The sequence below is a fragment of the Oncorhynchus gorbuscha genome, linkage group LG15, assembly GCF_021184085.1.
Source record: "Oncorhynchus gorbuscha isolate QuinsamMale2020 ecotype Even-year linkage group LG15, OgorEven_v1.0, whole genome shotgun sequence".
Taxonomy (NCBI): Eukaryota; Metazoa; Chordata; class Actinopteri; order Salmoniformes; family Salmonidae; genus Oncorhynchus; species Oncorhynchus gorbuscha.
In genome coordinates this window covers 4,613,512-4,627,409 of record NC_060187.1, presented here as the reverse complement: position 1 = coordinate 4,627,409, position 13,898 = coordinate 4,613,512, and the positions used below count along the sequence as shown (strand labels likewise).

The window sequence follows — 13,898 nt, the reverse complement described above, 5'->3', positions numbered from 1 at the left end:
TCTTATACACAGTGTAAGGGGATAAGGAACATGTACATAAGGATATATGAATGAGTGATGGTACAGAGCAGCATACAGTAGATGGTATCGAGTACAGTATATACATATGAGATGAGTGTGTAGACAAAGTAAACAAAGTGGCATAGTTAAAGTGGCTAGTGATACATGTGTTACATAAGGATGCCGTCGATGATGTAGAGTACAGTATATACATATGCATATGAGATGAATAATGTAGGGTAAGTAACATTATATAAGCTAGCATTGTTTAAAGTGGCTAGTGATATATTTACATCATTTCCCATCAATTCCCATTATTAAAATGGCTGGAGTTGGGTCAGTGTCAATGACAGTGTGTTGGCAGCAGCCACTCAGTGTTAGTGGTGGCTGTTTAACAGTCTGATGGCCTTGAGATAGAAGCTGTTTTTCAGTCTCTCGGTCCCAGCTTTGATGCACCAGTACTGACCTCGCCTTCTGGATGATAGCGGGGTGAACAGGCAGTGGTTCGGGTGGTTGATGTCCTTGATGATCTTTATGGCCTTCCTGTGACAACGGGTGGTGTAGGTGTCCTGGAGGGCAGGTAGTTTGCCCCCGGTGATGCGTTGTGCAGTCCTCACTACCCTCTGGAGAGCCTTACGGTTGAGGGCGGAGCAGTTGCCGTACCAGGCGGTGATACAGCCCGCCAGGATGCTCTCGATTGTGCATCTGTAGAAGTTTGTGAGTGCTTTTGGTGACAAGCCGAATTTCTTCAGCCTCCTGAGGTTGAATAGGCGCTGCTGCGCCTTCTTCACGACGCTGTCAGTGTGAGTGGACCAATTCAGTTTGTCTGTGATGTGTATGCCGAGGAACTTAAAACTAGCTACCCTCTCCACTACTGTTCCATCGATGTTCCCTCTGCTGTTTCCTGAAGTCCACAATCATCTCCTTAGTTTTGTTGATGTTGAGTGTGAGGTTATTTTACTGACACCACACTCCGAGGGCCCTCACCTCCTCCCTGTAGGCCGTCTCGTCGTTGTTGGTAATCAAGCCTACCACTGTTGTGTCGTCCGCAAACTTGATGATTGAGTTGGAGGCGTGCGTGGCCACGCAGTCGTGGGTGAACAGGGAGTACAGGAGAGGGCTCAGAACGCACCCTTGTGGGGCCCCCGTGTTGAGGATCAGCGGGGAGGAGATGTTGTTGCCTACCCTCACCACCTGGGGGCGGCCCGTCAGGAAGTCCAGTACCCAGTTGCACAGGGCGGGGTCGAGACCCAGGGTCTCGAGCTTGATGACGAGCTTGGAGGGTACTATGGTGTTGAATGCCGAGCTGTAGTCGATGAACAGCATTCTCACATAGGTATTCCTCTTGTCCAGGTGGGTTAGGGCAGTGTGCAGTGTGGTTGAGATTGCATCGTCTGTGGACCTATTTGGGCGGTAAGCAAATTGGAGTGGGTCTAGGGTGTCAGGTAGGGTGGAGGTGATATGGTCCTTGACTAGTCTCTCAAAGCACTTCATGATGACGGAAGTGAGTGCTACGGGGCGGTAGTCGTTTAGCTCAGTTACCTTAGCTTTCTTGGGAACAGGAACAATGGTGGCCCTCTTGAAGCATGTGGGAACAGCAGACTGGTATAGGGATTGATTGAATATGTCCGTAAACACACCGGCCAGCTGGTCTGCGCATGCTCTGAGGGCGCGGCTGGGGATGCCGTCTGGGCCTGCAGCCTTGCGAGGGTTAACACGTTTAAATGTCTTACTCACCTCGGCTGCAGTGAAGGAGAGACCGCATGTTTCCGTTGCAGGCCGTGTCAGTGGCACTGTATTGTCCTCAAAGCGGGCAAAAAAGTTATTTAGTCTGCCTGGGAGCAAGACATCCTGGTCCGTGACTGGGCTGGATTTCATATTGTAGTCCGTGATTGACTGTAGACCCTGCCACATGCCTCTTGTGTCTGAGCCATTGAATTGAGATTCCACTTTGTCTCTGTACTGACGCTTAGCTTGTTTGATAGCCTTACGGAGGGAATAGCTGCAATGTTTGTATTCAGTCATGTTGCCAGACACCAGTCAATTTTGCATTTCTGCAGTATTTTTAAGCATGACAAATTTGTGATGGTAAATGCACATTGAAACATAGTGCAAATGCACAGCCGTGCACCTGGTGATTGGAACGGGTTACCTGGAGCACATTTTTTAAATGGTTTTAAATGCCATTACGGGGTAGCAAGGGGTCCAAAGTTGGGTAGGGAGCACCCCCCACCCGTGCCTCTGGCCACTTAAATAAACTGACTTAATAAAGGTATCACTAGTCACTTTTAATAACGCCACTTTAATCATGTTTACATATCCTACATTACTCATCTCATATGTATATACTGTATTCTACACCATCTACTGCATCTTGCCTATGACGCACGCCATCGCTCATCCATATTTTTATATGTACATATTCTTATTCGTCCCTTTACATTTGTGTGTATTTGTGTGTATAAGGTAGTTGTTTTTGTATAAGGTAGGTGAAATTGTTAGATTACTTACTTAGTTAGATTTTACTGCATAGTCGGAACTAGAAGCACAAGCATTTCGCTACACTCGCATTAACATCTGCTAACAATGTGTATGTAACCAATAACATTTGATTTGAATTTTTGCAAACAATGAACAAAACAAACAAATTATGTCAAGAGAATAAATTGTACAAGTTAAATCACGTAAAAGCCAAGAGAGAAATTACACAACATATTTCACAAGCAGCAACTTTTCAGTAGATATGAAACACTTTTTCCCCAAACATTGTAACCAAAATATATTCCAAAAGCTAAATTTAAATGAAGTACTACAGAACCCATAGAGGAGACAACGCAATAGCTGCCAGCTCGCTAACTTAGGCTGCTTTTACACAGGCAGACCAATTCAGATCCTTTTTTTACTCATTTGTCTTTTGACCAATCACATCAGATCTTTTCAAATCAGCTCTTTTTCAGAGCAGATCTGATTTGTCAAAAGACTAATTAGTGAAAAACAATATCAGAATTGTGCTGCCTGTGTAAACGCTGCCTTACTGCCTTGAGTTGTTGATATATCAGCTGAATGTATATTTATAGCCTGAACAGCCAGTTGTCATCACTGTTTGATTGATTGATCATGTTCATCTGCATGTCATTGTGGTGTCATAACGTTAGCCCTGTTTGTGTGAATTTCAAAAGTCTTTCCTTAACTCTTCGCGTCCTCTGTCCTCACCTTGGTTGTTTTAAAATCTGTCCGCTCCACAAAGACATACAGCTGAGAACGATCAATCAATAAGCCAGTGATTGGATGGCAACTGCATGTTCAGGCAATAAATACACACCACGCTGGTATGTCAACTAAGCATGGCAGTAAGGCACTGAGAGTATTGCTTTGTCTGGGCTGTTGGTGGTTTAAGGCTTTGATATGGCTTTTGGAATTAATTTGGGGTAAGATTCTTTGACCAATGTGTTTCAGGTCAACTGCAAGGTTGCTGGTTGTATTTGGAATGCTGATGTGTAATGGCAACTTCTTTTCTTGACAGGATTGTGTTCCTTTGCTCATTGTTTGCAGAACACTCTAGTTTTACATGGGCTCCACGTGGTAAGGCATGAACACAAAACGTTGTCACTTTTGTCAGACCAACCTTCAAGTTTGGCACTGAATCTATAACTTCCCTTCTGTTTAGATGCCCAGAGAGTAAGAGGCTATGGGTTTTCTGGCTCTTCCAGAATGGAAGTTGAGCAGAGGCAACCAGGTGGCAGCTATCCCCAGGATCAATTCAGACCAGCCTCTCACACTTCTGGTTCGGTCCAGAGTGAAGCTACTTACCGCGGGACTGGATACAACACACTCGGAGGGTTTGCTCCAAGCTCCCTCCAGCCAGCCCCAAGGGGCTCTGGATCTATCCCCAGCAGCTTTACCTCCGCCCAGACAAAGGGTAAGAGGACCCGTGCCAAGAATACTGACATTAGACTCTCTGGTTCTATAGCCAGTGGATCCTCTGTCACCCACAACAAGCATCAAACCAAGGCCAGCAGAACCTATGGTCAAAGTGTCACTGACCCCAGTGCATTAAGGCCAGTTTCAAGTTGGGAGGTAAAGAGAATCCAGGCCAACACTCTTCGTACTGTACAGCCTCACTCCGGCAGCTCTGGACTAGTCCAGAATCCTGATGTTGTGTTTAATGTCCAGAGTAGAACTGCCTCTAACCTGAAACCATCTACTCCTAACTATGGCTCTACCCAGAATGAATTCAAGTTCTCCACCTCCAGACAACCCAACCAAGGCCTTGTCCAGACTCTGAGTAGAGGAGCCCCCAGCCTCTATGGTCAAACTGCTACCCACACCACCTCCCTCACCCACTATGTCCAGGACCTGAAGCAAGGGAGCAGCTTCCCTTCCCTGGCTTTCAAGGGACCAATGGAGATCTCTGCCCGGTCAATTTCCACTCCTGACCGTGAAGTTCCCTCAAGTGGTTCTTCACAAACTTCATTTGGACCAGGTCCTCTGAGTTCTGGTTCTACTGAAGGTGGGAGTGCAACAAAAAGCTACAAGCCTAGCTTCTCCCAAGATGTCATGCAATACCAGAGCAACTCTGCCAGTAGAAGTGTTTCAACTTCCAATCAATATGCCCAAACCTCTGGCCAGAGAATAGATGGAGCCTCTACCTCAAGTCGCGGCATGCCTACTTCTAGCCTGGCCTCTCGCTCCAGTCTTTTTCACCCCAGCTCTACAGCTAGTGGAAACTCCTATGGCGCCTACAAGCCTGGCTCTGACCTTGGTGCAACACCAAGCCAAAGCCTGTTTACCTCTAACCAAGGTGGAAGGGGTTCAACATACAGCCAGAATCTCCTTGCAAAACCTGCCCAAGGGAAGTACGGACAAATGTCTGCTCAGTGGGGGAGCTACAGGCCCAGCTATGCTGCCAGTAGTGGGCCAGTCTCCAGCCTCTTCAGTTCTACCCAGGCTGCCAGTTCAACATTCATCCAGAATGCTCCTGCCACAGCCCAGAAGCCAAGTGTCTCTAAACCTGTCCCCAGTCAACGCTATTTGTTCAATGCAGTGAAGTCCAACACTAGCTCTGCCAGACGTCCCACCCAGAGCCTCTTGTCTAGCAGCTATGGCCCTACCCAGAGCAGGACCAGCAGTGCCAGCTCGATCAACCGTCGCCGCTTTGGCCTGACCATCATGCACAGCATCCCAGAATTGTACGGTGGATCTACAATCCACCGGCTCAAAGACCTTACTCGGTAGATCTGTTACCACCAGTTGAGGTGAGATTTCAGTTTCTCTGTATTTTTTTATGCCATTTAGGCTGTTTAGGTTTACATAGGCAGTTCATTGATCTTTTTGCGACTGGCTTAGTCAAAAGATCAGAATTTGGCTGCCTGTGTAAATGCAGCCTTGGCACCTGTCTCTGCTTTCATGTATGCTTGTTACTAATCTTTTTGTCTTCTAGGTGCTGTGACCTGGAAGTGTTGTCAGGACTTCTCTACTTCAATTGTTTTAAATAAAATGTATTAATACATATTGGTCTTTATCTATTTAATTAAGTGTTTTCAGACCAATGTTTTGAATGCCGCCAAAAGGGATGTCAGTGTTGTGGTAACTAGGTTGCTTGTTCCAGTAGAAGAAATGTTGGCTCTCTGGCATTTGACAGGATCTTTTGCATCACTGGACCTCTACAATCAATGAGCCTGAATCAGTTTTGGGCCTGATGCCCTTAATATTAATGGTGACTCTAATGCACTTGCTTTCTATCTCACTAAACCCTCTGAAAGTTCTCTGAAGTATTTAATTAAAACCTTTTATGGCTGCTGTCCCTGTACAGGGATCAACATCAGGGGAAATTTCAGAGTGACAACTAATAGTACTCGCTAAAACACAAACTTTCATTAAAACACACATGCAGGCTGGGATCACGTGACCCTTGAACGAGATGGCCGCATGAACTAAGAGTTCCGCACAAGTAGTTTCCAATTCCTAATCTTACCTCCACTCCAAGTTCACACTCATTTAGTTTTAGTAAGAAAAAGTCATGGCGGCTACAAAAGGTGACACTACAGGTGACATTTTTACCCGGACTCGAATTAGCGACGGAAAAAGCCTCCAAGAAGCTAGCTTCAGAGAACTAGCGCCAGTAGCAAGAGAACCCGCTCCCCCACGAGGCACAACGAATGCCTACCCCGCACTCTGTCGAAGACATCCTTTCTGAGTTGAGATCCCAACGTACAGAACTAAACACCAAATTAGATGCCATTAACTCTAAGCTCAGTGCGGTAGGGGGCAAGGTGACAATCCTGGAAACCGCTTTGCCTGACATCAACAAGATGTCCAGGCGCCCCGCGTTTATGGTTGAGGCAGAGGGGCGAATCCTATCCATGGAAAACGTATTGACAGATGCCATGGAAACAATAGCATATGCTAAAGAAAATCAAGCATCTGGAAGAGAACAGAGGACCTGGAAAACAGGGGGCGAAGGAATAATTGTGTTCTATTCAATCTGGGCGAAAAAGAAGAGGGAAACATGCCACTGATCCGCTACCTGCAAGACAAACTTCCCGAGTGGCTCCACCTGCCCACCGACAGGCCCATAGAACTCGAGAGAGCTCACCGAGCACTGAGGCCCCCACCAGCAGCCAGACAACCACCGCGCCCAATCACCATATGTTTCCTGAGATTCACCGACAAGGAACGAGTCCTACAGGCGGCGAAAAACACCATCACAGTGGGAAACGCCAAACTCGCTTTACACCAGGACCTGTCAGCTGGAATACGCCGAAAGCGCAGAGAATTTGACGAAGTGAAGAAATACTCCATTGACCGAGGCATCTTCAGGGGATTCAAATAACCAAACGAGCTCAGGATTCTTCACCAAGGAGCCGTGCGACACTTCAAAACTCCCGAAGAGGCAAAACGTTTTTTGAAAGATAATCCTGGCCAATGACAAACAGACCAATGACTAAATGCGATTAATGCCATTACTAAAGGAGGTAAGACGACATATAGCCGATATCCAGAGACCCACCCCCTAAATGTCATTATAGCCGTCCAATTTATATTTATTTTCCTTTAACTGAGAGCGATAGGCTGTATAGCCTAACCTAGGCCTACTAATGTTTCAGCCTACTTTTATTTCCCTGTTTTTTTGTTGTTGCTATTATTACCTGGGGTTCCCTATGTCCCTTGGGGGAGGTATATGTAGACTGGGCTATTGATTTTATTTTTCTCCCCTCTTTTACTGTGGTCTGGATGAGGGCAACTGTGTTATTTACTCAATGCGAGGTGGAGAGGATGAGGCATTTCTTTGGTGGGGAGAGGGAGACGTTGTGCGTTGCTAACTGTTCCCGGTTTTTGTTTTATTCGGAACACAGAATTGAGACTGAGCGGGGGGGTAATAGATCCAACGGGATGTGTCGAGTTGTTTGGGAACTCGGCTGGGGTGTTCAGAGATTATTATTTTATGTACACCATTTATTTTCCTTTTATGTGAACGCAGCTGTAATTACTATCCACTTTTACCCAGCGATGACTTGCACTAAAGTTCGATTACTGCTCGATGACTAGTACCTTAAATCTATTGACATGGAACTGCCATGGTCTAGAGCATGCAATAAAACGAAAAAAAGATACTATGTGCTCTAAAAAAGGAAAAATCAGACATTGCGCTATTACAAGAGACACACCTCTGTGATGCTGAACATGCCAAACTCCGCAGAGCTTGGGTGGGACAGGTGTATTTCTCATCTTTCAAATCAAACAGTAGAGGCACAGCCATACTTATCCATAAAAATGTTCCATTCATAATAGACAAAAACATATCTGATCCGGAGGGGAGATTTATTTTGATAACTGGGTCACTATATGGTCAACCAATTACTATATTAAACATATACGCCCCTAACACAGATACTCCTGCTTTCATGTCAAAAATTATAACCCTGTTCAATGAGCATTGTGTCTCCTTTGGCGTGGTGGCCGGAGATTTTAATTGTACCCTTAACCCAACCCTAGACAAATCATCTCAAGTCGTTGGTGGTTGAAGATATCCCTCTAGTGGTGTGGGGGCTGTGCTTTGGCAAAGTGGGTGGGGTTATATCCTTCCTGTTTGGCCCTGTCCGGGGGTGTCCTCGGATGGGGCCACAGTGTCTCCTAACCCCTCCTGTCTCAGCCTCCAGTATTTATGCTGCAGTAGTTTGTGTCGGGGGGCTAGGGTCAGTTTGTTATATCTGGAGTACTTCCCCTGTCCTATTCGGTGTCCTGTGTGAATCTAAGTGTGCGTTCTCTAATTCTCTCCTTCTTTCTTTCTCTCTCTCGGAGGACCTGAGCCCTAGGACCGTGCCCCAGGACTACCTGACATGATGACTCCTTGCTGTCCTCAGTCCACCTGACTGTGCTGCTGCTCCAGTTTCAACTGTTCTGCCTTATTATTATTCGACCATGCTGGTCATTTATGAACATTTGAACATCTTGGCCATGTTCTGTTATAATCTCCACCCGGCACAGCCAGAAGAGGACTGGCCACCCCACATATGCTCTCTCTAATTCTCTCTTTCTTTCTCTCTCTCGGAGGACCTGAGCCCTAGGACCGTGCCCCAGGACTACCTGACATGATGACTCCTTGCTGTCCTCCGTCCACCTGACTGTGCTGCTGCTCCAGTTTCAACTGTTCTGCCTTATTATTATTCGACCATGCTGGTCATTTATGAACATTTGAACATCTTGGCCATGTTCTGTTATAATCTCCACCCGGCACAGCCAGAAGAGGACTGGCCACCCCACATAGCCTGGTTCCTCTCTAGGTTTCTTCCTAGGTTTTGGCCTTTCTGTGGAGTTTTTCCTAGCCACCGTGCTTCTACACCTGCATTGCTTGCTGTTTGGGGTTTTAGGCTGGGTTTCTGTACAGCACTTTGAGATATCAGCTGATGTACGAAGGGCTATATAAATAAGATTTGATTTGATTTGATTTGAAGTCCCCACCACAAATCCTAGATCTGCAAAGATGTTGAACTCTCTTACTAAAGAGATGGGACTGATAGATATCTGGAGAGAGAATAATAGCTCATCTATGGACTACACATACTACTCTAATGTCCATAACACCTACTCCCGTATAGATTACATTTTTATCCCGAAGAGTTTCATAAATTCAGCCACTTGTACAATCGGACCCATAGCACTTTCAGATCACGCCTTTGTCCACCTCCGCTTTGACCTCTGCAAAAACATCCCGAGGTCAAAGAGCTGGGTATTCAACACCTCCATGCTATCAAATGACGAGTTCCATACATTGGTAACTACATGGATAGACAACTACACACAAGACAATAAAGATTATCCTGTTTCTCCGGCCACAATGTGGGACGCTGCTAAAGCCACACTAAGAGGTCATCTAATTGCATATGCTTCCTCTAAGAAAAAAGCAATACCTAACCCGATGTTTGATAGAAATTGTGCATTCAACCTGTGTAAATCAGTCAGTTCTTAACGTAAAGACTTAAAACTCAGGATTCTGTAACAACATAACCCAATGAGGATATGTGTTTACGTTCAGCTTCCTGTGCCAACCGGAAGTGCCATAATTGGTGTCATATGGGCTGTTTCAAAGGGTTAAAAAAGTCAGATCTTTCCAAAACTTCATATGTGTGATTAGACAACCCTCATGAACTGTAAATCAGTCATGTCTCCCATAAAATTTCCAATAGAAACTCACACACACACAGCTTGGACGGAGGGACAGAGTGTGGTGTGTAGAGACAGACAGAGCCTGCAATAGTTAACTTTGTTTGAACTATTAAAGAACCGTCAGACCTAGAGTTCTGAAACTTTAGAAACCTGTTCTACAGCTAAGGTCCATAGTGCGTGGTGAGTTATGTGGCTCTAGAAGGTTCCTTGACTGAGAAATAGCCTCATACATTTGAAATGACTCCAATTCATTTGGACCATTACGGAAATGACGACATTTAGAAAAGTCCCAGAGTTGCAAGACTAGGTCCATTGAAACCGGCTTGGCCCATAGAGACAGACCCCAACGTTTCTGTCCGATAGCTCATTCAAGGACCCCGTAGCAAGGCATGGAAAAAAAGTGGATTTTCAGCACCAATTAAGTTCTTGCTCGGGCACCGAATGACCTATCGAGCCGAAACTTGGAATTTGGGGTCGCTGCGTTTTTATTATGGTTTGAACAGAAGGCGCTGTGAATTTTGGGCCTGCTCTGAAATATGTGATAGTTGGCTTCTAAACAAGTTGGAAAAAGTGGGTGTGGTGTCAGTTTGTATCAGTTGGGTGTCAGAATGACATCTAATTGACTGATGGAAGGGGACTTGCTGACTGACTTTTGTCCATTTGCAATATGTTTAAACAGTGAGGTACCATCACCAAAATGACATTCTGAAATCAACACCAACGAGCAATGGAGAGGAACCAGAATCACTGCCCGGCCATCCTGAGTTCATCAAATCAAATCAAATTTTATTTGTCACATACACATGGTTAGCAGATGTTAATGCGAGTGTAGCGAAATGCTTGTGCTTCTAGTTCCGACAATGCAGTGATAACCAACAAGTAATCTAACTAACAATTCCAAAACTACTGTCTTATACACAGTGTAAGGGGATAAGGAACATGTACATAAGGATATATGAATGAGTGATGGTACAGAGCAGCATACAGTAGATGGTATCGAGTACAGTATATACATATGAGATGAGTGTGTAGACAAAGTAAACAAAGTGGCATAGTTAAAGTGGCTAGTGATACATGTGTTACATAAGGATGCCGTCGATGATGTAGAGTACAGTATATACATATGCATATGAGATGAATAATGTAGGGTAAGTAACATTATATAAGGTAGCATTGTTTAAAGTGGCTAGTGATATATTTACATCATTTCCCATCAATTCCCATTATTAAAATGGCTGGAGTTGGGTCAGTGTCAATGACAGTGTGTTGGCAGCAGCCACTCAGTGTTAGTGGTGGCTGTTTAACAGTCTGATGGCCTTGAGATAGAAGCTGTTTTTCAGTCTCTCGGTCCCAGCTTTGATGCACCAGTACTGACCTCGCCTTCTGGATGATAGCGGGGTGAACAGGCAGTGGTTCGGGTGGTTGATGTCCTTGATGATCTTTATGGCCTTCCTGTGACAACGGGTGGTGTAGGTGTCCTGGAGGGCAGGTAGTTTGCCCCCGGTGATGCGTTGTGCAGTCCTCACTACCCTCTGGAGAGCCTTACGGTTGAGGGCGGAGCAGTTGCCGTACCAGGCGGTGATACAGCCCGCCAGGATGCTCTCGATTGTGCATCTGTAGAAGTTTGTGAGTGCTTTTGGTGACAAGCCGAATTTCTTCAGCCTCCTGAGGTTGAATAGGCGCTGCTGCGCCTTCTTCACGACGCTGTCAGTGTGAGTGGACCAATTCAGTTTGTCTGTGATGTGTATGCCGAGGAACTTAAAACTAGCTACCCTCTCCACTACTGTTCCATCGATGTTCCCTCTGCTGTTTCCTGAAGTCCACAATCATCTCCTTAGTTTTGTTGATGTTGAGTGTGAGGTTATTTTACTGACACCACACTCCGAGGGCCCTCACCTCCTCCCTGTAGGCCGTCTCGTCGTTGTTGGTAATCAAGCCTACCACTGTTGTGTCGTCCGCAAACTTGATGATTGAGTTGGAGGCGTGCGTGGCCACGCAGTCGTGGGTGAACAGGGAGTACAGGAGAGGGCTCAGAACGCACCCTTGTGGGGCCCCCGTGTTGAGGATCAGCGGGGAGGAGATGTTGTTGCCTACCCTCACCACCTGGGGGCGGCCCGTCAGGAAGTCCAGTACCCAGTTGCACAGGGCGGGGTCGAGACCCAGGGTCTCGAGCTTGATGACGAGCTTGGAGGGTACTATGGTGTTGAATGCCGAGCTGTAGTCGATGAACAGCATTCTCACATAGGTATTCCTCTTGTCCAGGTGGGTTAGGGCAGTGTGCAGTGTGGTTGAGATTGCATCGTCTGTGGACCTATTTGGGCGGTAAGCAAATTGGAGTGGGTCTAGGGTGTCAGGTAGGGTGGAGGTGATATGGTCCTTGACTAGTCTCTCAAAGCACTTCATGATGACGGAAGTGAGTGCTACGGGCGGTAGTCGTTTAGCTCAGTTACCTTAGCTTTCTTGGGAACAGGAACAATGGTGGCCCTCTTGAAGCATGTGGGAACAGCAGACTGGTATAGGGATTGATTGAATATGTCCGTAAACACACCGGCCAGCTGGTCTGCGCATGCTCTGAGGGCGCGGCTGGGGATGCCGTCTGGGCCTGCAGCCTTGCGAGGGTTAACACGTTTAAATGTCTTACTCACCTCGGCTGCAGTGAAGGAGAGACCGCATGTTTCCGTTGCAGGCCGTGTCAGTGGCACTGTATTGTCCTCAAAGCGGGCAAAAAAGTTATTTAGTCTGCCTGGGAGCAAGACATCCTGGTCCGTGACTGGGCTGGATTTCATATTGTAGTCCGTGATTGACTGTAGACCCTGCCACATGCCTCTTGTGTCTGAGCCATTGAATTGAGATTCCACTTTGTCTCTGTACTGACGCTTAGCTTGTTTGATAGCCTTACGGAGGGAATAGCTGCAATGTTTGTATTCAGTCATGTTGCCAGACACCAGTCAATTTTGCATTTCTGCAGTATTTTTAAGCATGACAAATTTGTGATGGTAAATGCACATTGAAACATAGTGCAAATGCACAGCCGTGCACCTGGTGATTGGAACGGGTTACCTGGAGCACATTTTTTAAATGGTTTTAAATGCCATTACGGGGTAGCAAGGGGTCCAAAGTTGGGTAGGGAGCACCCCCACCCGTGCCTCTGGCCACTTAAATAAACTGACTTAATAAAGGTATCACTAGTCACTTTTAATAACGCCACTTTAATCATGTTTACATATCCTACATTACTCATCTCATATGTATATACTGTATTCTACACCATCTACTGCATCTTGCCTATGACGCACGCCATCGCTCATCCATATTTTTATATGTACATATTCTTATTCGTCCCTTTACATTTGTGTGTATTTGTGTGTATAAGGTAGTTGTTTTTGTATAAGGTAGGTGAAATTGTTAGATTACTTACTTAGTTAGATTTTACTGCATAGTCGGAACTAGAAGCACAAGCATTTCGCTACACTCGCATTAACATCTGCTAACAATGTGTATGTAACCAATAACATTTGATTTGAATTTTTGCAAACAATGAACAAAACAAACAAATTATGTCAAGAGAATAAATTGTACAAGTTAAATCACGTAAAAGCCAAGAGAGAAATTACACAACATATTTCACAAGCAGCAACTTTTCAGTAGATATGAAACACTTTTTCCCCAAACATTGTAACCAAAATATATTCCAAAAGCTAAATTTAAATGAAGTACTACAGAACCCATAGAGGAGACAACGCAATAGCTGCCAGCTCGCTAACTTAGGCTGCTTTTACACAGGCAGACCAATTCAGATCCTTTTTTTACTCATTTGTCTTTTGACCAATCACATCAGATCTTTTCAAATCAGCTCTTTTTCAGAGCAGATCTGATTTGTCAAAAGACTAATTAGTGAAAAACAATATCAGAATTGTGCTGCCTGTGTAAACGCTGCCTTACTGCCTTGAGTTGTTGATATATCAGCTGAATGTATATTTATAGCCTGAACAGCCAGTTGTCATCACTGTTTGATTGATTGATCATGTTCATCTGCATGTCATTGTGGTGTCATAACGTTAGCCCTGTTTGTGTGAATTTCAAAAGTCTTTCCTTAACTCTTCGCGTCCTCTGTCCTCACCTTGGTTGTTTTAAAATCTGTCCGCTCCACAAAGACATACAGCTGAGAACGATCAATCAATAAGCCAGTGATTGGATGGCAACTGCATGTTCAGGCAATAAATACACACCAC

At 45.4% G+C, this 13,898-nt stretch overlaps 1 protein-coding gene across 2 annotated transcripts; it reads left to right on the top strand.

The window, feature by feature from the left end:
- The first annotated feature begins 3,325 nt into the window (after window positions 1-3,325).
- Window positions 3,326-5,509, top strand: LOC123997640 (nuclear pore complex protein NUP62-like). Of its 2 annotated transcripts, none has more exons than XM_046302077.1 (4): window positions 3,326-3,428; window positions 3,524-3,582; window positions 3,668-5,255; window positions 5,441-5,509. In XM_046302077.1, the coding sequence occupies exons 1-3, from the start codon at window positions 3,406-3,408 to the stop codon at window positions 5,233-5,235; spliced, it is 1,650 nt and encodes a 549-aa protein (XP_046158033.1). In that variant the 5' UTR covers window positions 3,326-3,405; the 3' UTR covers window positions 5,236-5,255; window positions 5,441-5,509. The 2 variants fall into 2 exon arrangements, with proteins under 2 accessions (XP_046158033.1, XP_046158034.1); XM_046302078.1 differs by having other exon boundaries at window positions 3,668-5,277; window positions 5,343-5,509.
- The last annotated feature ends 8,389 nt before the right edge of the window (window positions 5,510-13,898 follow it).